The 26,717-nt window shown below is 40.4% G+C and overlaps 1 protein-coding gene across 1 annotated transcript in view; it reads left to right on the top strand.

Moving 5' to 3' along the window:
* SPMIP7 (sperm microtubule inner protein 7) overlaps nt 1–14,525 on the top strand; it is a 38,673-nt gene extending 24,148 nt beyond the window's left edge. The window contains 2 exon segments of the mRNA XM_034060300.1: nt 11,293–11,462; nt 14,236–14,525. Coding sequence (XP_033916191.1) covers nt 11,293–11,462; nt 14,236–14,525 — 460 coding nt within the window.
* Nucleotides 14,526–26,717: the final 12,192 nt, after the last annotated feature.

Genomic DNA, 26,717 nt, shown 5'->3' with positions numbered 1-26,717 from the left:
AGAATCTCTGCATCTAAGGAGTGAAAGCTGTGTGTTAGAAATCCTCTTGATAAAACTATTAAAAATGTAAGGATGATTTACACTTCTCTATATTGCTAGATCAAGCTGAAGAAATATAAAAAAAATAAACAGTGAGGAGGAAAGGAGGTTTTTAAACTCAGTTTCTAGTTACATTCAGTTTCTCTGAAAACTTGAACAAAGATCAAGAAGTTCTTGGACTTTAATTGCAAATGAAATGGAAATGCTTGTGTCCAAGCAACAACTCATTTCATTTAAAATTAATTTGGTTTTAACAAATCTATATTGTAGTTCCAAGATTATGAGAGACTATTGCTTGAAACCTCTAGGGAAAATTTTCATGTATTGAAAGAGAACTTACAAAAGTATTAATAAAAAAAAAAAGGTATGTGACACATTCACAATAAGGCCTATCCATCCCTGTTCTTACTGGTTGTAATAGCATTGCTCTTGATAGTGAAGACAAAAGGGGATTTTTCCCATCATGTCAATCCTATAAATAGCACCACTTGATTTAATCTGATCTCTTCTAGATTCATGTGATTCCTGGTATAGTGAACTGGTTATTGCAATCCTAATTTTTAACTCTTCAGCACTATCCTAAAGAGAAATAACACAGACACACACCCCTAGTTGATAGTGGGCCATATGGTAGAAAGTATATGATTTAAAGTACATGAAAGAGGATTGCTATTAAAGAATGCCAGTTTTGCCCCCAGTTGGAAAACAGTGAACAAATACTTAAATTCGTGAGGCAACTTCTGCTTTCTATCTTTTAAATGCCTTGCTGAATCATAGATATTGTTAATGTATCCACAGTGTTCATAAAGCAGTCAAATTTCAAGTCATTCAAAATCATTTTTGGATCTGTTCCTTTGAGTTATGGCATCGACACCTAGATGAACAGGAACAGAGTTGGCTTCCGGTGTGTAGTAAAACCACTGAAAAACAGTGCTGCTGTGAGAGAAATGGTTTCCTGAGTAGAATTTAGTTGGTTTTCCTTCTACAGTCTTCTAAAGGCTTCGGAAAGTATAGTCTTCTAAAGCAGAGCATTTGCACCACCCAAAAAGTCACTACATCTGCAGCTTGTTTAACGGAATTTCTCTTTATAAGCAGAAGGTTTGGAAATTCAATTATTTAAGTAATTTTGTGTGAAGTAGTTGTTAGCACAGTGACCGTGCTTTGAATATGATCACTTCAACATACACAGTATATAAACACGTCTTAAACTATTCTATTTCTTTCTAAGTATCTCTAAATACTATCTATATATTTTTGTATGCATAGCTACTGAACCCCTTCAAATACATTTTTGTGTTAAGTTGAATGGATTGATCACAAAGAAACATTTTGGCATGGAAAAATTGTCTACAGCAGAACAATTAGCATAACTAGCTAAAGTTCATATTTTTTAGACTAGATTTTTTTTTCTCTTGCTCCTTTCAGAAATATGCATTTTTTAAAAAATGGTTTCTTCTGGTTTGTTTGTTATTTTATTCCTAATGCTTCTCATCTGCCATCTAGTAAAGGTCATAGAAATATTAATGTACTTCCAAAGCAAGAGGACCAAAAAGCTTTGCTTTCAACATAGCTTAGAGTATGGGGATGCAAATTGCAAAAAGTCAGTGGCCTGTATCTTCTCACAGAATTATTTAGTAATGAATATACCAAGTGAAAGAGAAATGTCTGTTGGGTAAACAATACACATAAACAACTTCATGGTAGGAAAATAATACAATATAAGAGGTTGTGGTGATCCTAGCCTGAAATCTTGAAAATGACTGGGGAAAATAAGGTACTTATAAAGGAGACAGAAACCAAAAGCATATAATAACTGGAAGCTTTGTGTCATTTTGCTGTAGATGGGAACATTTTTATATAATAAAGTACAATTAAAATTAGAAAAATATCATGAGCAAGTAGAGAATTTGTGTGGCCTTCAGAAATTGAGAGATAAAGTACAATTTACTTGGAGAAGTTGGGCAGAGCAGAGGAGAAAACAAAGTTTAAGTGGAGTATCCCTCTCCACTGATAGCTAAAAAAAGCTCCTTGTTTCAAATCTCAGCATGTCTCAGCCACTGCTGTCTTTTCTTTCCCCCCAGCAATGTGGGACTCAAGAGGCTTGGCTTACCCTTTATCACAGGACTCTGTTTTTCCCAGTGTGCAGCGATACAAAGCAGTCCTGATGTACCCAGCCATCCCAGAGGAGATTGCTCCTAAACTACTGACCTGTCTTGTGCTGAGGCAAAACAGCTGCTTGTCATCTCATCCAGGTCCATTTGTATTTAAAAAATGCAATTGCTTGTTTTGTAGTAAGGAACGAGTACATCCTGGATGGTAAGAAGTCAAGACCATGCCTTGTATCTTCCCTGAAAAACAGAAACTATGAGATAAGCCTGATGAAATGTGTTTCAGTAAAGGCTGAGAATTAAAATAACTGCCCAAATCATCTCCTCATTTACTAACTTTGATTTTCATTGGGGGTTTCTTCAGAAGAATAGAACTCAGGCCTGAGTGTAGCTGCTTATGGGACCAAAGCAGTTGCTGTTGCTGTGTGCTGATTACTTTGTCTAGTAATGAGTATATGTAGTGAGTTTATGATTTAGATATATGTAGGCCCTGAAAGTCAAAGGTCTTTAGGCATCCATGTTCCACTGACTGATGGCTTTGTTTGCCTGACTGTGCAACACTGGAGCATCACTAACTCAGCAGCTGGATAACATGGCAAGTGTTCTTCCTTTTACCATGGCTTATACTGCAAGCCTCTGACAATATCCTATCTCTGCTGCTATTTAAAAGATTGCAAACAGGTTCCAGCTTTAGATAATAGGCATAATATGGCTCCTTGTTGTCACTCTGCTTGAAACAAATCTGTACGTATAAATTATGTGTAAACACGTTAGTTTAGGATTTTGCTGTGTATTTCTTCAGCATTCTCAAAATTGGAATGCAAAATGAAATTTCCAGGACCTCTTAATAAAGATCTAAACTACAGCAGCTTCTCTCATCTCTGATGTGGCCCTTTGAATCAAGAAATTATCACTCTATAACAAAGTACTTACAGACAAAACTGAGAACAAGCACATCGCTGGTTCTCAATTTTAGAACAATATACATCTTGCTGAATCCTGTGGTGTAAACTTTATTGTTTCTGTCAATGACCACTAAAAAACCTATAGGTCACTCACTCAACACCACTTAAAGTAGTTAACCATTTCATTGCAGATAAGAAATCTCACAATACACAAATACTGTAGTTATTGAGCAAAGCAGACATGTATCTTTTAAATCCAGACATTTCCTTCAACAAGAAGCTTTGAGTATTCAATGAGTTCATTACTCTTAGTAAAAAAAAAGCAATTCTTAGACTTTCTGCTTAAAAACTAAACAAAGCTTCTTACAGGACCATTGTGCTTCTTGAAGAAATAACATCCAATGTATTTTGACAGGGTAAAAGTAAAAACTCATAGCTGATAAAATTACTTGCAGCTTTCTACCATGTTCAGTTCAACAGTGACTGGCAGTCAATTCAGGTTAAAAAGCCCACCTGAAATTGTTAAAGAAGTTCAATCCACTTAACCAGGCACAGACCTCGGAGTTAGGGCTCTCCAATTTCTCTGCATTATGGTCTCAGTTCTCTTAAACTTTATCTCTTCCACATATATAGTCTTTTAGTACAGGGATCAAGGCACCTTACTTTGTAAAGAAAGCAAGAAAATCAAGTCAGAAAGGGAATAGATAAAACCTGAGTTCTCTTACCATTATTCTATATTGAAATTAAAATGTGAGCTAATTTCTTTTTCTGCAGGCTCCACGCTGCTCTTGCTATTCCTCTATTTGTCTAATTCCAGCCCTACCCTGAAAAGCTGTTAGTGTGAAATCTCACAGAACTTCTTAGGCTCATCTCCAATATTAATTTTTTTTGCTGACACCCTTGCATGGGACAAATAATGTGGGTAAGCAGTCACCCCAATCAAAATATTTTCCAGTTAATTAGCAGATCAGATATCAGTGAAAAAAGCATATAATTGTATTAGCCACCATCAGCTTGACACAGTAAATATGCTAGTATGTACACATCTCAGATAATGACACAGTCAGCAGGCTGTAAATCAAACTGATTTACACCTAAAATAATTAGAAGATAAAGGAGAAATGACTGGAATGACTGAAGATGTTATAGAAGGCAAGCCACATCATAAATGTAAGTGATTAAAAAAGAGAAGTATTAATGACAGCCTTAATAAAGCTGCCTAAATGCAAGGTAACTTGAACTATGCACCTTATCAGTAAACTGGACAAGCTCCAAGCAAATATAAAATATTCAAATGAAAAAGCAAAAGCTTCTACTGACTTCAGTGCTTTGTAAATCAGTCTGCAGCTTTCTAATGGCTAAAGATTTGGTGCATGGAGGACAATAACTTCCTAAAGCAGAAGTCAGGTGGGATTTAATTACTCAAATCAAAAACTGAGATTAATACTCCTCCCCACAATATACATCAAGGTACACAACTGCCATGGCATCCTGAAGTTGACCTGGCTTGAAAGTTGCCGAGACTTTGAGGCTGTGCCTGTACTGATGAAATAAAACACATCAAGGGCCACTTGATGGCACTTGGGTCAAGGAACAGACAATGTCTGTACTGTTAGCTTGGCAAGACTCCAAAACAAGGTTGCCACTGGTAAGAAGAATTGGTAAGTCCTGCCAATTTCTGAATTTATGTCTGAGATGTTCTGGGGCCAGTGGAGAAGAATGCCATTCAGCATGAACTAAAAATAGGTCAGGCACCATGCTAAAAATCTAATAGCACAGCTGTTCCAGTTGTATAGCAAAGAACAGTCTCCTGAGGTGTTTAATTTGCTCACATAGACACAATTGCAGAAATCTGTTTCAGAGTATGCACGGAATTACCTGGCACAATGCATACATAAGCTAGATCAAGTTCTGGAAGACAATAATAACAACAAAGGAACAGTTCCCTAAGAAGCCTATCCTGGGAATTAATATATGCCCTTGTGAGGAAGCGATATGAGCAGGATTCACAACTTCTATGGGAATAAGATGTCCATAAGTTTCAGAAAAGAATCATGGAGTCATAGAAAAATGTATACGTTATATATATAAACCCCTCATTTAAAATCCAGCCTTCAAAGCATGTTGCCCAGGGTCTTGCCCAGCTGGCTTATGAAAAATCTCCAAGAGTGAAGACTCCACACTCATGTGAACATCACATTCCAGTCTTTCCCAACTCTCCCTGTGAGCATCTTCTCTTTATGTTGTCTTTGTCAGGGTCTGTGGCTATTGCCTGATGTCACTTGGCAATTGCAACTCACAGGAACACTGGACTCCATTTCAAAGTTCTAACTTTTCTTTGGTTAGTTGAAGATTGCAGTTACACCCTCCCATCTGACTCCTTCAGGATAAAGTTTCTTAGTCCTTAGATGATGTGCTTCAAGCCCCACGCCCACCTCTGTGTCCCTCCTTTGGACACTCTCCTATTTATCCATAGTAACTTCCCCTATCCCCAGGAAGCTTATGGTTTATCCAGCCTTGTTGAGTCCTGTAAACCAGGACACCACTGAACTTTGATAGCACATAAAGGAGATGTGGAAAAGAAGGAAGAAAGAAGATAAAGTAGATTTCCCAGGCTGTTTCTTTGTTATAAAGTGCTGTGAAAATTATACTTTTCAGTAAACAATAGGGTTTTATGTAGACACAATCAATATGCTAGTACGTGTGTGCATCTCTGTGTTAGGATGTATATGCGTGTGTGTGTCTGTGTGTATGTTTATATACATGTTTATATACCCGTGTGTGTATCTCACACTGGCTGGGTTAAGGTGGCTGCACACCAAGTGTTTCAGACATCCCAGCTGCAGGTTTTCACCTACACCTGCAGTTCCTGCTACTCCTTAGGCACTCTTTCCCACATTCCCTTGGTCTAAATTAGGGATGTGGTTTCCCTTATGAGATGGGGATACCTCAGCATTTGACTCTGTGCTACCTTTAAGGCACTTTTTCTGGTTTGGCCCAGAGTGGCTGCTCATTATAAGAGGATTTACCTACATATTCATTTCTACACTGCCCTGGGAGCAATATGTTACCTTGCAATCCTAAACCCCCCCATCCCAAGAAGCAGTTCTGTAACATGGATGCTATTTTTCAGCCCAGGATCAATTGATTTGCAGCTACTAACCTGTTTCCATACACCACTCACTGGCAGTGTGCTAAGAATTTCTTTTATAATAGATACTTCTCACTCTAATTTACCTTTCAAGTGGGCTAATGAAATGCAGTGCTACAGTCCAGCCATATTAAGAAACAACATGAAAAAATCCCTCCACACCAATTCTGGAGTACTGAATAGCAGAGAAAAGGAGCCTAATATGACAGAGACAGGCTCCCATCATATTTGTAAAACTTCCCCAGGAAGGAAATCCTGTCAACTTTCAAAAGTTCCTCATCTATCCAGACATTTCAGTTAGAGCTGTGTTTTTTGTGTATAATAAATTGCTTCCAGTTGGCTGAAAATCATTTTTTAGCTCTTATCTCTGTGATCGGTTACCTCTGCTGTTCTTTAATGGCCTTCACCTCATTATGCAACTAGTCATTAAAAGCTTAGTATCCAGTACAATGGTAGCTTATGTAAAGTGATCTATGAGAGCTTTATATGGGCTTACCAGCCGCAGCCTTAATTTTACTCATTCGTCTTAATTTTTTGTAATCATTTTTTGTAAAAAGGGTATAATGTCAGGCATGCTTCCCTGCTACTGACAGATCCAATCTAGCAGATAATTACCATAAGGAAATTGATGTTTTAGTGTGCAGGGGAGAATTTAATTTACTCAGACATCCTACAGTACAATGCATTCCAAAAGATATGAGGATTTAAGTTTTTAAGAAATTAAATTTCACTATTTAACATGATTACTTATGTTGAACATCATTAACTAGCTTTTTTTTTTAACTGTTTGATATAATTACAAGAACAGTTATTTGGTCTAAAATCCAAAGTCCTCTTTAAATAAGGGTTAAGGATCCATGAAGTACAAAAAAGAAGGTTGCATTCTTCCTTTCCAAAACCAGCCTTCCAGCAATAGCATTAAAAAATCTATAGAGATTAACCGAACCAATGCATGAGCTATAGAGCTTTTTCCAATGACATTTTAATAGATCCTTTATATCAACCCATTCCACCTCAACTCCATCAGTCAGGAAAGCCTTTTCAGTCCTATTCACAAACACAAATTGCTTATAACATTTCAAAAATTATAAAGCCATGAAGGAGTTGCTGAGTTCCCAATTAAGCATGGTGATTAACTTTTGTTTAATTTGGGACATTTGATTACTTCAAGAGAAATCCATGGGATTTGGAATTAGATTAATTCAATTAATCACTATAAAAATGTTTACTCTCCATGAGAAAGCATTCTTTCTAACATACAGCGTATATACCTTGCAAGCAGAACACACAAAGTACAACCAAGAAGGCCCAAAAGGTTAGGTCTTTTGGAAAACAAAATTTTGAAATCCTGAAAAGCCTTCTTCTATGAAGTCCAGAAGCTTTGCTTTGATCACTGAACTTCCTTAGTAAAATTTCAACCAGAAGTTTGGAGCAATGGAATTTTGTGCTCTTTTTACTTCATGTTTGTTTGAAGTTTTGGTGAAGATTTTAGGACAACTTTTCCTTCTTTCTATTTGTCATGAGGCTGCACAGTCAGAGAACAAAAACTAAAAACAGTCAAGTGTGTATGACAAGTACCTGTGAATTGCAGGATCTATCAACAGAATGTGAATAGGATCTGCAGCTACCTCATCCTTGTAACTGTTGCACAGAGCTAGTGCTGATTTAAAATATTCTCTCAGGACACATTTTTCATTCCAGATTAAAGTGCCCTCTGTGAGATTATGAAACTCCTATCACATAACACTCTGGAAATGATGCTGGACAGAACCCCTTTATGAGCAGAATCATGACAGGGAAGTTTTTGCTTTAGTCTGGAACTGGAGAAAGCCCATCAGCTCCTGACCACCCATGGTCTAATAACCATTTCTAGATTGTGCAGACAACTTCTGATCAGATGGTGTTTTCTCTTATTCTTTATTATTGAAATAAAAGGCTTCAAAACCAAAGAATTATTTCATTAGGGGTAGAATAAGGTCAACTGTTGGTGCCTCAGCTAATCTTGAAAACAGTTTCTGTCTTTTCTTAAAACAGCTTTGTCAAAAGCACACTTTTTGTATTTGCTGAAGAGAAGCTAAGAAACTGCAAATAGGAGGAAGGAATTATATGACTCAGTATTATTTCTAAAGTAAAAGGTAAAACCATGACATTTTTAGTTACAACCATAGACGCAATGTGTAATATGGAAAGAGCATAATGTCAGCAATGACATCAGTGCTCACTTCGAAGTAGCTGTTTTTTATAAGAGCTGCACTTGTAAGAATGCCCCAAAATGCCTAAAAGGGCTAATCAATAACAGCGGAAGCACAGAGGATGTGACAGTGTGCCCTTACACAGCCTGAAGAGACTGCACGCCTCTGGTGTCAACATCTCTCCCAGGTGATGGCTTTCCTGGGAAGGGATGGCTAACAGGGGTGGAGGAAGCAAGAGGGTGCATCGGCTGCATGCACCAGACATTGCCTGCTGTGGTGATGCTTGGCTCAGGTTATTTCTCTTCCAAGTGAGTAGACCACTTACACTGGAAAATATTTTCTCCTCAGTTTTTAACCATGGTCAAGCTAGCAAAACTCTTCTACAGAATTTCTGAGGAAATTAAAACAAACAGAAAAGCAATAGTTTAAAGCAATTATTTCACTTTCTGCAGCTTGCCAAAAGTCCACCAGTTTACACAGAAATCCCTTTCTCTGAGAAGAGATCCTGCCTGGTAGTTATTTGCCTGAAGAGTAAGCTAGGCTTGTCCATGCTTCAGAAAGGTGGGCCTTGGCAGCTTAGGAGATGAGCAGTTGGGGAAGGCATATTTATCACCTGTGCAAGCACACCAAGGCCTCCCTCCCACAGGTATTTGCAGTCTTTAAGAAATCCCAGTCCTAGAACTTTCAAAATCAGTAAAGGAAAAAATATGAAATTCAATGGGCCCTCATTAAATATCTCTAATTGTACTTTCTGAATCATTTTCTAACTTAGTCTGCTTGTGGGTTTGGCACCCTAGCTGTGGCTTTGCTGGGTACTGCATTGCCTGCTCTCAGCATGTGATTCTCTATGTGTACCTTAAAAACTTACATGCACAGTATCTGTATGGAGGACAGTTCACACTTACACATACATATTTTTACTATATATGTATCCCTTAACAGATGATACATAAAAATATATTTAGTGTAAAAAGTATATACTTTATATACTATATATATGAAAGAGTATGTAAACTCACAACTGTTCACTAGGGCATGCACAGACACATGTTCTCAACTCCAACCCAGCAGCCTTCTAGCCTAGGAAATATCCTGCTTTTTTACAAGACTCTTTTTACAATTGTTTTATTTCTTTTTTGTTTAGTTTTTTTTTCATCTTCAACCATCCCCAAAGCTGTGAAAAAGCAGTGACATTTTTTTTATTTGGTTTTGGAGTTTTTTTTGACACAGAGAAGTGTGTTTTCCTTTTCCCTCATACTCAGAAGAAGGTTTTACCTCACATTTCCAGAAAAAAAGTTGTAGCTTAAAGCAGAGGCCAAATGTGGAAATTTTTAAGCTGAAGTGTAAAAGCCTGAGCAAGAGATTTAGGTGGGTGACCGACAAGAGTGGGCTAGAGTGGAAATTATTGCACAACATTAACAGAGACATGTAGGGGGATACCATTCCATTCCTGTAATAGATTGGTTTGGTAACCAGAATATGTAACGGGGTATGCTGTACCCTTTCAGCACGTAGCAAACCCCCTAACTTCCACTGGAAGGTAAGCAGAGACCATTTTTTAACATGGTGGTTGCTGATTGCCTTGTCTTCTTCTTTTCTTCTTTTTCTTTTTCTTTCTTTTCTTCAAAAGAATGAGCAGTTCAATGTCACTTCTTTCAGCCACAGAATCACAGAATCATTTGAGTTGGAAAATACCTTCAAGATCATAAAGTCCAGCCATTAACCTAACATTGCCAAGTCCACCACTAAACTATGTCCCTAAGCACCCCATCTACGTGTCTTCTAAATACCTCTAGGGGTGATGATTCGACCACTTCTCTGAGCAGCCTGATCCAATGCTTGACAACCCTTTCAGTGACAAAAATTTTCCTAATATCCAATCTAAATATCCTCTGGCACAACTTGAGGCTGTTATCTCCTGTCCTATCACTCTTTACTTGGGAAAAGAGACCAATCCTCACCTCACTACAACCTCCTTCCAGGTAGTTGTAGAGAGTGATAAGGTATTCCCTCAGAAAGAGAGTTGTCCAGATTAAACAACCCCAGTTTCCTCAGCCATTCCTCATCAGACTTCTGCTCCAGACCCTTCACCAGCTTCATTGGCCTTCTCTGGACCCGCTCCAGCACCTCAATGTCTCTCTTGTAGCAAGGGGCCCAGAAATGAGCACAGTATTCAAGGTGCAACCTCTGCCCTGTCCCTGCTGGCCACACCATTTTTGATGCAGGCCAGGCTGATGTTGGCTTCTTGTCTCTGTGGGCACAAGCTGGCACTCAGCCAGCCATCAGTCAGCATCCCAACTCCTTTTCCACAGAGCAGCTCAGAGGAGGAAAGTTGAATTACTCTACACCAGTGCACAGCAAGGACCACATTCCCAGGGATTTCCCTGGGAAAGCAGAGTCTCACCTCTCTGCCTGAGGTCTTTGGGCTCTCAGTGTTCAGAAGACATCAGGATATCATTCACTAAACAATCCAAAAGTAAAACCCCATGGTTACTCTTTGGCTAGAGTTGCATGAGGCAGAGCCTGACACTGCATGCTGCAGGCAGCCAGGGGCACATCTGAAGGGAGCACTGCTTTGAGTGGAATATGGGTTTAAAAAGCAGATTTGGAACCAATGAGAAAGAGAGTTGCTCCTCTCTCAGGCAGAAGAGCAGACACCTTCTCGTCTTGCTTCTCTTTAAGAAGGCAGCAAGACAGCTCTAGGACCACCTGGGCTCTCCCACTGCTCTGGGGGCAGCCATTTTGCAGCAGTCACAACGCTTGTCCTGACACTGACCCTGCGGGGCAATCCCTGTAAACTGATGGCAGGGTCCAGAGAGCTCTAGTGGGTCTTAAGGGCCATGAACAGCCTCATATAGGGCCCTTATCCACCCCTCTGCCCACAGGCTCTATTGCAGGTACCCAGCCTGCCCTGCGCTGCTGCTCCACAGTGAGCTCAGGCCTGCAGGGTACCAGGCACCAGCAGGGCTGTTCCTCAACAGTCTGCACCCAGCTGTGCTGGACACAGCCATCATCAGGCCCTGGGTGTGGAGCAAAGGCAAGGAAGGCACAGTTCGGAGGGCAGCAGGTAAGTCCCTGACATCCTTGCACAAGCGTGGTGGCACTGGAAAGAAGAGTGTTGGAGGCTTCATCTCCAGCATCACAGATCTTCAAGTTGTCCAAAGGTATGTGCTTTATGCTGATTTTTTAAAGTGTGGGGCTGTTAAAAGATTGCCCATTGTAGATGATAGGTTGATTTATTATGAGCTGCAGTGTGCCCTTGCAGCCAGGAGGGCCAACAGCATCCTGGTGTGCACTGGGGGGAGAGAGGCTAGCAGGTCGATGGAGGTGATACTCCCTCTCTACTCGACCCTAATGAGGCCATATCTAGAGTACTGTGTCCAGTTCTGAGCTCCTGTATACAAGACCGACAAGGAGCTACCGGAGAAGGTCCAGAGGAGGGCCATATGGATGATCAACCTCTGGAGCATCTTTCTTACAAGGAGAAAATGCAGGAGCTGGGCCTGTTTAGTCAAGGGCAGACTGAGATGGGATCTCGCTAATGCATGTAAATAGCTCAAAGTGGATGCCAGGAGAATGGCACCAGACTCTTATTAGTGGTGCCCAGGGATAGGACAAGAAGCAATGACCACAAACTAAAGGTGGCAGAGCACTGAACAGGCTGCCCAGGGTGGTCATGGAATCTTCCTCTCTATAGACATTCAAAACCAGCCTGAACGCATTCCTGTGTAACTGCTCTGGGTGGCCCTGCCTTGACCAGGGTATAGTTCACGAGACAATCCAAAAGTAAGCCCCAGTGGTTACTCTTCAGCTAGAGCAGTGTGAGGCAGACCCTGTCACAGCATGCTGAAGGCAGCCAGGGCACCTCTGAAGGGACATCTGCCCGTTAAACCTTGTAGACCTCTATCTCATCATTTCCAAACCTGCTTTTCAAAATCAGATGATTTCCAGAGGTCCCTTCCAACTCTAACGATTCTTTGAATCTGTGATTTTGTAAAAAGTTAATATTAAGTTACTCTTAAAGGAAAATAATTACCCTATAACAGATTTTTCCTTAAGGCTTTCTCTGAGTTAACTTCATTTCAATTCTGGTTTTCTTGTCATTAAGTAAGTGATTTTGTGGCTTATGATTTAATAATTATGTTTTATTACAGCTGAGGCTGTCTAATATAATAGAGGATAGGCTGGGTTTTTTTCTTCAGCTGTGACCCGTGAGTTTTTCCTGGAGCCATCTGCAGCAATCCTGACAGGGAAGTGCAGGATAGAGCTGCCATTTTCCAAAGAGGTGGCAGTTGCCAACCCTCATTCTATGAATAATTATGCATGTGCTTAGCACCATCACATTAGAGGTTTCTGTTAATTGTAACAATGTTGCTCATTCCGGTAAATATATATGTAAGCAGGCTAGCAATTGGCTAGATAAATCCCTTTTCTGATATTTTAACTTTGCTGGAGAGGAAGAGGTGGGGGAGAGAGATGACCACAAGGAATCTGAAGGGTTGCCTAAGGGAAGTGAACTTACCCAGGTGCTGGGGAAGCTCAAGACTGGGACCTGCTGCTGCTTTCCTCCATGACATTATCAGCACAGGCAGGCTGAGAAGCCTTCCAGTGCCATGCAGTCGCTCCAGGAAAGACTCCCAGAATGGAAAATTCAGCTGTGCCTCATATTTGACATAGTCTTCATCCTTTAATCATAATTACTGGTGGGCAAATTCCCTATTTGAGGAAGAAGCAGCCAGAGAAATCAAGTTTTGGGGAAGGACAGGAAATGAGCATGCTGATGGTGTGGGAAAGATTGCAACGGAAGTGGTGAGCCTTGACAACTTTGGGACAACATGCAGCTGAAAAATGCAATGACTGGAGGAAGAAATGGAGATGAGAATAAAATAGCTGGCAATAGCAGATGAACCGTAAAGGAAAGAGGTGCAGAGGTATACATGATTTAAGGAACAGAGGACAAATATCTATTTGTCAAAGCAGAAAAGCAAGTGCCTAGGTGTGTAAACAGGTAGGAAAGGATAAGTGTATGGGAGTAATAGATAAAAGTTTCTTTCTACTAAGGGCAAAGCCAAAATTTCCATTGCTTTATAAATAGATTGTCTTAGGCTTGCAGAAGAAAATAAGAAAAGCTATGGAGAAACTTTCCTACTGTTGAATTAATTGGTAACCATTGAGCATAAACACTAACCACCTGAATCCAACACACATTATCTAGAGACAGCTTTACTGCAAATATTAGGAGTCATCTCCCTCCCCCTCCCCAAACCAACACAGAAAAAAAAACCCTAACCCCAAAATAGCCCTTACTTCACCAAACTGTTCGACATGTCATGAAGCTAGCACAGGAACTGGTTTGGGGGTTTTGTTTGTTTTCTATTTTGGACATTAGCCTCAAGAGGTAGAGGAAAAGAATATCAGACATCTAGGCTCTGCTCCTGTCCCAGAAACCACCATACTGTTTGGTATGAGTAAAGGCTCTGCTCCTGTCCCAGAAACCACCATACTGTTTGGTATGAACATCTATAGTAATTTTCATATGCTTACTGTTCTGAAATCTGCTAGCTGATATGAGCAGTGGGTTATTTGATTACCCTTGCTATTTTTAAGTGTTCTTTTTAATAAATCAAAACAAAGGCTTTTAGGGACTGAGTAGTGTTTTCTTTCAGGCATGCACTGTATTTAAGAGCTGGAAAAAAAGAACTGTTCAGACAAACCTTATGACTAGTACTTGGATGCAAGGTAGACTTAAATTGTTGTGGCTTAAAGCCATACTTCTAAAGCCAGGGTAAGGGACTTCACTAGAAAACTCACTCATTTGGTATGGCCCTGTGACTTTTTAGACTTCCAGGTCGGCAATGAGGAAATCTGTTCAAGAAGCCTGAGGAGACTCAAGAAGTACTTCAGGGGCTTGGGAGGAGTGGTTCAGGGTTCAGGAGCCCAAGTAGTGTACTCATCCCTCCTGCCACTTGCAATCAATGACAACGGCTACATCACAAAAATCTCACTAATTCCTGGCTCCATGACTGGTATCAGAGTCAGAATTTTGTGGGATTTGACCATCAGTGATTCTACACAGCAAAAAGCCTGCTGGAGGCAGATGGGGTACACCTGTCCCAAAGAGGGAAAATGATCCTAGCCCAGGAGCTAGCAGGGCTTATAGAGAGGGCTTTAAACTAGGTTGAAGTGGGCTTGCTAGAAATGAGCCACGTGGTATCATGCTGCTGCTGGAGTCCAGATCCACTGGGCAACTTAAACACATTTATGCCACTGCCTGCTGCACGGGCAACAAAGGGGGGCTGGAAGCCATTCTGCAACAGAGAAATTATGAGATCACAGAAACTTGGTGGAACGATTCACATGATTGGAATGCTGCAGTGGATGGCTATAGGGTCTTCAGAAGAGATAGGCAAGGAAAGAGAGGTGGTGGGGTTGAGTTGTATGTCAAGGTGCACATTGACTGCCTTGAACTAAATGGTATGAGTGAGAAGGCTGAATGTTTGTGTGTGAAGATGTGGAGGAAGGCCAACCAAGCAGATACCCTGGTAGGAGTCTGTTACAGACCACCTGGACAGGATGAAGATACAGATGAAGTGCTCTTCAAACAACTGGGAGAATTTCATGATCGCTTGCCCTTGCTCTCTTGGGAGACTTCAACCTATCAGATGTCTGCTGGAAGTACAACACAGCAGAGAAGAGACAATCCAGGAGGTTCTTGGAGGGTGCTGATAATAATGAGCCAGCTAGGGGAGGTGACTGGCTAGATTTGCTGTTTGCAAACAGAGAATAACTGGTGGGTGATGTGATGGCTAGAAGCCATCTTGGGCAAAGTGATCACAAAATGATTGAATTTTCAGTCCTTGGAGAAGTCAGGAAGGAAGTCAGCAAAACCTCCACCTTAGACTTCTGGAGGGCTGACTTTGGCTTGTTTAGAATGCTGACTGGCAGATCCCTGAAGGACAAAAGGATCCAGGAAGGCTGAACACTCTTCAAGAATAAAATCCTTAAGGAACAGGAGTGAGTGGTCCCAGTGTGCCAAAAATCATGTCAGCAAGGAAGACACCAGCATGGTTGAACACGGAGATAGTGCTGGAACTCAGGAAAGAGAATTTATCACCTGTGGAGGAAGGGACAGTCAAACCATGAAAAGTGCAAGGATGTTGTTAGGTTATGTAGAGAGAAAGTTAGACAAAGGCACAGATAGAACTAAATCTGGCCACTACCATAACAGATAATAAAAAGCACATTCATAAATACATTAGCAATAAAAGGAGGACCAAGTAGAGCCTCCATCCTCTACAGAATACTAGGGGAAACTTAGTGACTGAGAATGATGAAAAGGCTGACGTACTTAATGCAGCCTTTACCTCAGTCTTTAACAGTCATACGAGCCATCCTCATGGTACTCAGTTCCCTGAGCTGGATGGCAGAGGTGGGGAGCTAAAGTTCCCATAATTCAGGAAAAAGTGGCTAGCAAGCTCCTGTTCCACCTAGATGTATGTAAGTCTATGGGGTCAGATGGGTTACACCCAAGAGTGCTGAAGGAGCTGGCAGAGGAGCTTGCTAAGCCACTCTCCATCATCTAGCAGCAGTCCTGGCCTAGTGGGCAGGTTCCTGAGGCTTGGAGGATGGCCAGCATGATCCTTCTCTACGAAAAGGGAAGGAAAGAAGACCCTGGCAACTAAAGGCCTGTCAGCCTGACCTCAGAGCTAGGAAAGGTCATGGAGCAGATGATCCTGAATGAGATCATAAAGCACATGCGGGAAAATGGAGGAATCAGGCCAGTCAGTGTGGGTTCATGAAGGGCAGGTGCTGCTTGACCAACCTGATCTCCTTCTACAACAAGGTGACCCCCCTGGTTGGTGAGGGAAAGGCTGTGGACATTGTCTATTTGGACTTAAGTAAAGCATTTGACAGTGTCTTCCACACTGGACATTCTTTATGTCTCCATTCTCCTGGACAAATTGAGTTCTCATGGCCTGAATAGGTGGATTATTCACTGGGTTACAAACTGGCTGGGTGGCTGAGCCCAAAGGGTGGTGGTAAATGGTGTCACATCTAGTTGGTGGGAGGTTACTAGTGATGATCCCCAGGGCTCAGTACTGTGGCCAATGTTGTTTAATATCTTTATCAATGATCTGAATGAGGGGATCAAGTGCACCCTCAGTAAATTTTTGGATGACACCACGTTGGCTGAGACTGTTCATCTGCTGAAGGATAGGAAGGCTCTGCAGAGGGATCTGGACTGGTTGGATCAATGAGCTGTGGCCAATGGTATGAGGTTCAACAAGGCAAAGTGACGGGTCTTGTATTTGGGCCACAAAACCACCATGCAGCACCACAGGCCTGGGGAAGAATGACTGAAGGCTGCTAGGTGGAAAAGGACCTGGGGGTGTTGACTGGTGGCCAGCTAAACATGAGCAAGCTTGTGCCCAGGAGGCCAAGAAAGCCAACAGCATCATGGCCTGTATCAGAAATAGTGTAGCCAGGAAGGCCAGTGAAGTGATCGTCCCCCTGTACTGGGCACTGATGAGGCTGCACCTTGAATACTGTGTTCAGTTTTGGGCCCCTCACTACAAGGAAGACATTGAGGTGCTGGAGAAGGTCCAGAAAAGGGCCACAAAGCTGGTAAAGAATCTGGAGAATAAAACTTACGAGGAACAGCTGAGGAAACTGGGGTTGTTTAGCCTGGAGAAAGCTCAGAAGGTGGGCCTTATTGCTCTTTAAAACTACCTGAAAGGAGGTTGTAGTGAGGTGGAGGTCAGTTTCTTCTCCCAGTTAACAAATGATAGGACAAGAATTAATGTCCTCAGGCTGTGCCAGGGGAGGTTTTGGCTGGATATTAGAAACAATATCTCCACAGAGAGGGTAATCAGGTGTTGGAAGAGGCTGCCCAGAGAAGTGGTGGAATCGCTGTCCCTAGAAGTGTTCAAAAACAGTGTAAATGAAGCCCTCAGTGATATGGTTTAATAGTGATCTTGGCAGTCCTTGTGTAATGGTTGGACTTATGATCTCAAAGGTATTTTCCAACCTAGTTAATTCTATGGTTCTATGGTTATTCTTCTTCCAAAGACATTACTTTAAAATTATGATTAAAAAGCTGCTCAAGAAAGGTCTATCCTCATTTAGCATTCTTACATCCAGTTAAATATTCTGATTTATTTGTGCTAGATCTTTAGTTAATTTCAATGTGGCCAGCCAGCAGAAAGGCTGTTACTGACTTCAGTGGGCTTGGAACAGTCCTGTTTGCTTGCAAGTAGATCAGGTACTTGAAACACGTCTGCATTGAAATCAGAGCCAAAGGTATAATATCATGCTATGATGACAATTGATAAAGAAGACTGCCCAGCTAGTTTCACGCTAGAGTCACAGAATTTAGACAAAGAAATCCCTGGAGTGGTCAACCTGCTGCAAGCTGTGCAAATAAGTGCTGTGGTTTGATATTGATAGAGATGCTATAGGTATATAGATGCTATAGATAGATATTGATATAGATAGATTCTCTATCTAGGTGATAGAGAATAGATAGATAACTGCTTAGGAAAGCTCTTCCATGGAAAACTCAGTTATTTTTTAAGTAAATCCATTTTCATAGCCAAGTAAAGGACGAAAAATGTACTAAAATTTTCCTTGCGTTTATTTCTTCTACTACTTCCCTTTTATATGGAATTCGCTCACACATTCACTTTCTTCCTCTTCTCTAAGCAATTTGATATCCCAGTGATATCTGTTCTTGGATGTTTTCATTTCAAATAAATTTCCAGCAAATGAAGAAATTAAAATGAATCATCATAACCTTCAGTTTGCAGAACCTAAAAGAACAAGGGAAGGTTTCTTGTGTGTGAAATCAAGTCAGTAGTTCAGAGTTTGATAAGAAATGATCAAGCAAATGTTTCATAGAATCATAGAATCATAGAATAGTTAGGGTTGGAAAGGACCTTAAGATCACCTAGCTCCAAACCCCCTGACACCTCACACTAAAGCATGCCACACAAGGCTTCGTCCAACCTGGCCTTGTAATCATTTATTATTTAATCATTTATATTTAGCCACTCCAGCTTGGAGACAAAGACTCCAGGTTGGGGAGATATCTTCTGACCTACAAATATTTCCCTAGTCCATTGAAAATGAAACATGGGGTTAAGGTAGCTTTAGATACAAATTGACCTATAGTCTGATCAGTGAGGGACTTTCATCAGAGAAGCAGGTCCAAGTCTTCACAGATGAGGAAAACTTCCACACGCTGAAAGAGTTCCATAAACATTTATTTACAAGTAAGTTGCTCCTCTTCTGCAGGGATACTTGTCTTAGATCCCTAATTCACAGCTAGGTAGTGTATTCTTGGTCAGGAGGTTTCTCCTAGTAGGAAAAATGCCTCATGCTCTCCTAGCTGGGGCTGTAGCTGCACTCACCTCCTTAGTAGCTTTTGCATGCTCTAAAGAGCTCCTGATTCTTGTGGGCTCCCATGTTTGAGCATTTAACTTTTCTGCATGTATTGTGTAGGGATTTTGAGCACCCAAGTCAGAGCAGTAAGCTCTGCTAGACTGTAAGGTAAACATATTGATGCTTTTGTTCTGCAAATCTAGCCTTTTTTTTTTTTTTTTTTTTCAGTGTCCTCATTCTCCATCTAGGGAAAGAAGATGGTATAGGTATAGGATATTTTTTTTGGGAGATCCCAATTCTTTCCTGGGAGATTTCAAATAAAAACTGGACTACTGGTGTAGGATAAATGTCCCAGATAGTGACTCATTCCAGTTAGGTATGAAATGAGGAGTAGCCTTCAGTTTTAAATGTCAGTCATTTATATCTAGTAATTAATATTTCTAGTTTCAAGTTGACTAGTGTAAGGGCATCTGTGTTTCATTCTAGAGCAGTGAGAATCAGAGGAATATAAGAGAACAAGAAAAAAATAAATATATTTAGCAATAACCCATTTGAGTGCATTTGTCTATGGAAAAAATCACATATTAATACAAAGCACAAATGCCCATGTCTATCCAGCTTTATCGTGACCTAAACTGTCAGGGCTTACCAGGAAGCTGTTTTGATAAACACCTTGTTTTCACATGGGATGCAGGAAGGGATCATACCAAGATGGTTTGCACCCTTCCACCAAAGCAAGCCTGAAACTCAGCAGTCTCCTTCACACCAGAGGAATCCTAGGTTGGAGTGGAGCCAACAAAGTAGCTCTGTTGTACTGTCTGTCTGGCAAAAGAAAGGACATGGCCTGAGAACTGCTCTATAAAGAAGATTTCTCCCTACTAGCAGAATCAGTCAAACTCAGAGCTTTTATGGACTTTGTGTGCTGAACTTGGGACATGCTGTGCATGATCACAGGTCTAGCTAGCTATGCCTTAATTCAGTTGAGATCAAGTACCCAATGCCACTGTAACCAAGTCAGCAAAATGTCAATTGATGTGGGCTGTACAGATCTGCCTGGAGTCCCAGGAACAGCCAGAGCAAGTCTGTGCTGTTACTCCACTGCTAGGCTGAAGTTGTGCTGGTTAGATCAGTCCATGATAGAGGGTTGTATCTCCATCCGTAAATGTAAACATGCCCTGTGAGCTGTTTAGAGGGGCTGATGAGCTCACTCATACCAGCAGATCTGCCTTAATGTCAGTTGCTCCTCCCAGCCATACTCCAGCACAATCTGACCAAAGGCAGAGCCTGCACTGCAAAATGTTAGGTGTGCTGGAAACACTGCTGCATGACAATGAAGTGTGCTCCTTATGTTTTCTTTTATTACCTCAGTTTCAGGGTTGAAGAACTCAAAATTTTTTGGTTTATCTCTGAGATTTGTATTCTTTGTCACTGTGTTTGTTCTTAGTAAATCATATGAATAGAAACTCTTAACAAGGAATTTCTCCTTCCTAGGTTTTAAACACAAGTTTCCTCAAACTGCCTTTCTTTTTAAGATCAACCTGACATACATTCAGAGTTCATAGTGAACAGTGTGGTGTTTTCTCTCTGTATATATTGAACAGAAGAGCATTAATGAGGAAAGGCATAGCTAGAAGGCTCGCTGGGACTTTTATCACAACCCTATGTAAATTTTAATGGTAGAAATCTTTCAAAATCCTACTACTACTTGAGATTCTCAGTACTTCTTTCTTTCAAGTGGCCTAATGTATTTCTAGAAAAAAAAAATTCCCACCATATTTTTCACATAGACTTCCTATTCCAAACCAAACAGAATATGGCACCAATTTCTTCATGGTAACTGTTTGCACAGGCAAGTTTCTTGGCCTCCTTTTCCAGGGAAATTTCTGCTTTTGTTTAAAAGCACATGTTCTCTAAGGAGATTGTAATTTATGTTTCCAGGGTGCCATCTGTGCTTTATCCTGTAATTCCAAGAAGGGATGAGGTACACTTTAAATGTTTGTGTTAAACTTTCAAAACTTTAACATATAAGAGTGTCAGGCTGTTCTGTCAGTGAAAATTTCATATTTTCCACTTACATGCATTTTATCCTAGGGGTCTGTAATCAAGTTTGATTTGATTTCTTTTTTTTTTCTTTTCATATAAAGAAGTATTAATGATAACCAGACGTTACCATTAAAAATCCTTAGAATCAAAAAATAGATTTATATCTTGACACATAAAAGTACTTGGTCTGAATCTAGCAGATCCAAACCTTGTGGTCAAGCCTTTGTCTTTGGTTAGACTTACATTTCAGTTAGAGTTCCTTGATGCTCTGTGTTTATGATAGAATGGCAATAAGAACCTGTGCCTCTGCTACTGATGTACCTCTGCAGTGCAGAGAAGCTGTTTGAAATAATTACTCTCACAGAACATGACTGAGGGAAAAACAAAGAATGGTATCTTACCAGCTGAGAATTTGATTTGTTTCATATAAAGAAGGCTTCGCTGTTGAACCTGTATATGCATATATAAATGCAGTTTCAAAGCTCTTCAGATAATTCATTTAATGGCTTTAATGCATTGAAAAAATATTATTTAATTCAAAAACTTTTTCAGTTTATGAAATTAAATCATATTTCCCTCTGCTGTGTGTTTAATGTCCACCCTTACAGCACAGTGACAGTTTTCAATATTGTGATTTTTCTATTGCTAGCCCTCTCACTCAACTAAACAACTATATATGAGAATGCTTACTGCAAAATAGAGGTTACTGGACATCATCATATTCAGGAATTAGGCACGTCTATATGACAAATGTCTTTTAGTGATCTGATGATCATTACTGTTGCAGTGGAGGAAATTACTTTATTCTTTTCTCAAAACATTCCTACAAAGTCAAGCATGACTATAAACTGTACAGTTATTTGTGCAAAAGAAGCCTACAAAATGTAGGTGTTCCCCTTACATCAGCTTATATCCTGTTGACAACTCGAATGACACTAGGCCCATTTATTAGTTTCTAGTGGTTTAACTGACAACTTTTGGTCTCATAAAATGTACTATAAATACTATCTGCAGCACAGCTTTGCTGTTTGGTGGTACACCAAGTGTTCAGATGGTTGAGAGTGCTGTTTCCCAATGGGAAATGTGGCATTTGGCAATCGTTTATTCCAGTTTCCTTTGGGGATACAGAATCATAGAATCATAGAATAGTTAGGGTTGGAAAGGACCTTATGATCATCTTAGTTCCAACCCCCCTGCCATCAGCAGGGACACCTCACACTGAACCATAAAGGAAAGGTTTTACCAAATTTCACCAAAGTAATCCCTGAGTAAAAAACAAGCAACAAAATGATTAATACCTAAGCACTAGTCTATGGAATGAATGCTAAAATGCAAAATTTATTATACCTTGAAAGTAGATAGGGTGATTGCATGCTTCTACCTCTACAGGGAAATACATGTTTGCTCTTTCCACACATGAGGTTGGTCGGAAAATTGCATAGGATTGATTTCATGAGTTTGGAAATGAGCCCTGGTGTTGAGAATGACTTCACAGCCCCAACTCTGAACTCACTTGGCAGCATGGATTTAGGAACCTCTTGCTCCCAGTGAAGTCAGTCCTGCCAGTGGTTTCAACACAAGGAGGGTTTGGCTCAGAAAGGACAGATTGTGATATAATGAAGTCCCATTGTGGAGTGAAGGAAACTGTATTTGTTTTCACTGGAACAGGACAGTTTGTGGAAAGGGAGGAGAAAACAGCCTAAGCATTTATTCCTCTTGGTTTCTCTAGAGCTATGGTGCCCGTATCTTCTTAGGAAAACCAACGGAATGAAGAAAGACTGTGAAGTGCATGTTTAGCCAATGTAAAATTATCACATTTATTGAACTTTAATGTCACTTTTCTAATACCTAAGTTCACCCTGTTCCTTCTCTGCAGAGTTAATAGTTGATCTTTTTTATTTCTTGCCCTCCTTCTTAAGACATGAGGGTTATGGGGCTGTGCTCCTACATGACCTTAGGCAGCAGGCAAACTGATCTGCGAGTTTCAGCTGAATTTGATCACAAGTATATTAAGTTCCTACCAGCCTTTCTAAAGAATTCAAGCCTATATGGAGAAAAGAGCCTGGACTGAGAGAAAGCACAGAGAAGCTGGTCCCTGCCTAGCCTAGGGGCAGAGGGCAGGTGACCAGCCAGCATATACGTATTGCTGGGCTGCCGACACACATCATCCAGAGGCAGACACTGAGCACACCATCTCCCTCTTGTCTAAGTGTGCAAGGGATGTGGGAAGAGAGCAGGGGGAGGAAAGAGTGACACAGAGGTACACAGGAAGGTCAAGGTGGCATATGGGGGGCTGGGGTTTGTAGAAGTGGGGCATGTGAAGAATGGGGTATTTCATTCCAGAGGAAACCATACTTCATACTCAAAACCTTCTCTTTGTTTTTTAATCTAAACTGAACATTCTGCTTCTTTTTCACAGTTTCTTTTTTACATGACCTTTCCATACCCACACTCATTAACCAAACCCATGACAACATGGATTTAGCAGTTTGGGTGGGCTGTACATTTTCCTCAGGAAGATTTTAACCATCACTTAGAAAAATGAATTAAAACTCTTATGTGCAGCTACAGATGCAGTGACCTGAAACAGTTAAATGCTGATCTCATAATAAGACATGAGACCACAGAACCATTTTTTCAGCCTCAGAATAATAGCCTCCCTGCTGAAACAAATAGAAAATGTGTTGCCTGTGCAGATAAGAGAACTTTAGAGTACTTTTGAAACTGTGATTCAGCACTCTGAACTTACTACTGTTTTACAAGAAGGTGCTGACTCATTTTCTAATTGTATGTCAATAGCAAAACAATCAAAAAGCATCACTCTTTCTCCAGAAAAATTTAGATGTTACTATCGGTGGCTACCCTGAGCAAAGAAGGGACAGAAATGGAAAGAAAAAAGTATCTGCACTCTCCAAAGCTGACTGGCCCATGTGGGGAATTACAAACAGCTGTCAGTAATAGATCTGACCCCTGCTAATAAGTAGGTGCTTGCTCTTCTCTGTTTCTAGATGCATGATAAGGAATGACTTAATTTGAAGGGGATCAATCAAACTTTGAAAGTTGTCCTGAAGAACCAATACAGTCAGAAAGTGAAGGCAGAGACAGGTTCAGAGTTATTCTTTCTATCATTTCATGCTTTTCAAGGCAAACTGTCAGGTTAGGTCATCTGCCAGCTTTTTGTTTTTTCACTTCATAGCAGCAAAGAGTTCGTGTTAGTCCTTGCAGACATCTACTGAATTCAGTAAATATCTGTAGCAATATATTATTTAAGGTTTACTTATGTGACGCTAATACTTTTCTATCAAAACTAACATGCTGAAAGTTAATTTTGTTTATGTTCCCTAACAGTGGATAAACTAAAATTCAAGGAAATTACAGTTAAGTGATCATTAATATCTGGATTGTCACTCCCAGTTGATGTATCAGCACTGCACTCTGATTTTGTCCAGGACAAGTGATCCTGTACTTTCAGCCTGTGACCACCCATACTGCAAACCTCGAGTTGCTTCCACACGTGACCAAATTGTCTCCAGCTTCAGTAATGTAAGATGTTGTATAGAAAGATAGGTTTACACTGTGAGAACATGCAGTGTACCTGGAAGTTTTGAGTCAGTGCTCAAACTTGAAGACAATGGAGGAATTGTATCCACCATCACCTGTGCCTTTCTTCCTGGATTTCACACTTTTTAGAGGTTAAATACCTGTTCAGTAAATCTGAAGCCCTTCTGTAGCTTCCTTGTTTTTCACTAGAGAATTTAGCAGAATGGATGCCAGAGCAGCACTATAGAGGGATGCTGGTTACACAGTTCTGGATTATTTGTGGCACTGGTAAGCACACTTTCTCGAAACTGACATTGTGCCCATGTAAGACATCTGTGGTTCAGTTTGTGCACAAGGATGTAGCCCTAACTTACTTCAAAAATGCTTTGGAGAGAGATGAGCTTGCTTATATAGGTAACTCCTTTGCTGAAACGCTTGAGGAAGCTGTAAGCAAAGGCATAAAACTAGTATTGATATAACCTTCTCAAAACTCTCAAGATGGAAACATGGTAAAACTGCCTCATGCTGCTTCTCTAAGAGTGAAATGTTTACATCAAAACTACTTCTCTTTCTGGTAAATTAAACCAAAGCAGGACAGGTATGGAAACCATAAGCAATGGCCAATTTGCAAATGTCATTCTCATTCTTCCTCTAGACCAATGTGTGCCTCACACCCAGGAAAACTGTCCTCTCAGCAGACTTGGGCAGTGAATTCAAAGTGCTTGCTCTTCACCTCTCAGAGTAGGGCCCAATCTTGCGTTTTCTGTATTCTAGCTAGGTAATGTATTTAATATATGTAAAATGATCCTACTACTGCCATTTTATTCTTTTGTACAGGACTTGCTGTACTAAGAGCTGGTGACCTAGAAGTAATATAAATCATGGCTTGGCAGGAGTGAAGTGTTTAGCTTAGAGGAATCAGGACTTCAGCAGTTGTCTGGTGCACCTGGAGATCAGGGATTTGCCTGGAAGAAAGAAAACTATCTGTAGGGTTAGGCAGCTGTTGAGTAGAATGGATACCTGTATCGCATACATGATGGATTTATGTGCCCCATTACCTCTTGTGAACATAGCCCAGACCAGTTGAGAGATGAAAAGCAAGGTCAGATTTTATGCTTTTTCTTACAGTTCCCTGAAGGGTTAATTAGTATATAGCAATAATAGCTCCTTGGTCTATTTACAGTACTTTTCATCAATAGAGAACACTAGTTTTAGGGAGCAGGTATTTGCCCAAATGCACACATCTAGTGAGGCTTAACAGTAAAGGCAGCTCTGCTTTGTGTATTGGCTTTTCTTTCCATGTGCCCCTGAAGTCTGACTTTGGAACTCAACACTTAAAATTTGCCTGTATTGCACATTCCTGAAGATTTGCACTAGCTAAAAATTAGAAAAAAAAACACATAGTATTGCAGGAAAACCCCAAATATTTCCATTGAAATCAGAAGGAATTTGGCCAGCAAATTCGTTGGAGCGGGTTTTTAATCCAAACTTTGAAAAGTACGTACTTTTCCATTAGTATGTATATGACACATAATTGTGTGCCATTACAAAGCCACATGATACTATATATAATCACCTAATTCTCTATAAGAAAAACATAAGTGGAGGACAGTCTCCATTGGAATTGTTTCACACTCTGGTATTTGGTAATGCAGAAGTAGTGGTGCATGCATTGCCCTCTGCATTTGGTTTGCAGAGGTTCTTTTAAGAGAAAAAAAAAGCAATATCACGGCCCTCCTCCATGTACTTAGGAGAGGCAGAAATATTAATCTAGTGTTAAATCTGTAGCATAGAGACTTGATATGGGAAGAGGGATAAAGTTGATTTGAAGGCACATCAATGTCCTTTTTCCATAATTTATATTGAGAAAACTTATTAAGCACTGATTTTTGAATCTAACCTGTAGCTAATTCTACAGGTTTATGGCCGTAACGAAGCTTATTGCACCATACCCTACGTCTTATCTTCCTATGGCAAATTTACATTTTCCCTTTTCCTTCTTTGCCAATCACTTAATATTTCAATATTGTCTTTTTAAATACGTGAGTCTGTTGTGGTTCTTACAATGCTTTTAATTCTGCTGCCAGGAACAGCTCCATATATCAGCTAAACCCTGATTTATTTATTTATTTTCTGCCTCAAAAACAGTTAGTTACAGCTGTGTGGCTTCTGTGCATTGTTTTCATCATATAAAGACCTAAAGGTACAGTGCATTTTCTCCTCTAGTGATCTGCTACCTGTCCTTTTCTTTCTCTTTTCCTTTGAAAAGCTTCTGCCTCTGCTTTCTGCTGAAGATACTTCCTCCATACTCCCTGGTACATAGTTTCCCACTGTGCTTTTTAGCATTAAATCCAGCACA

This window comes from Melopsittacus undulatus, chromosome 1 (genome assembly GCF_012275295.1).
Source record: "Melopsittacus undulatus isolate bMelUnd1 chromosome 1, bMelUnd1.mat.Z, whole genome shotgun sequence".
Lineage (NCBI taxonomy): Eukaryota > Metazoa > Chordata > Aves > Psittaciformes > Psittaculidae > Melopsittacus > Melopsittacus undulatus.
Note: the sequence above shows the minus strand (reverse complement) of the source record. Positions and strands in the feature narration are given on the sequence as shown.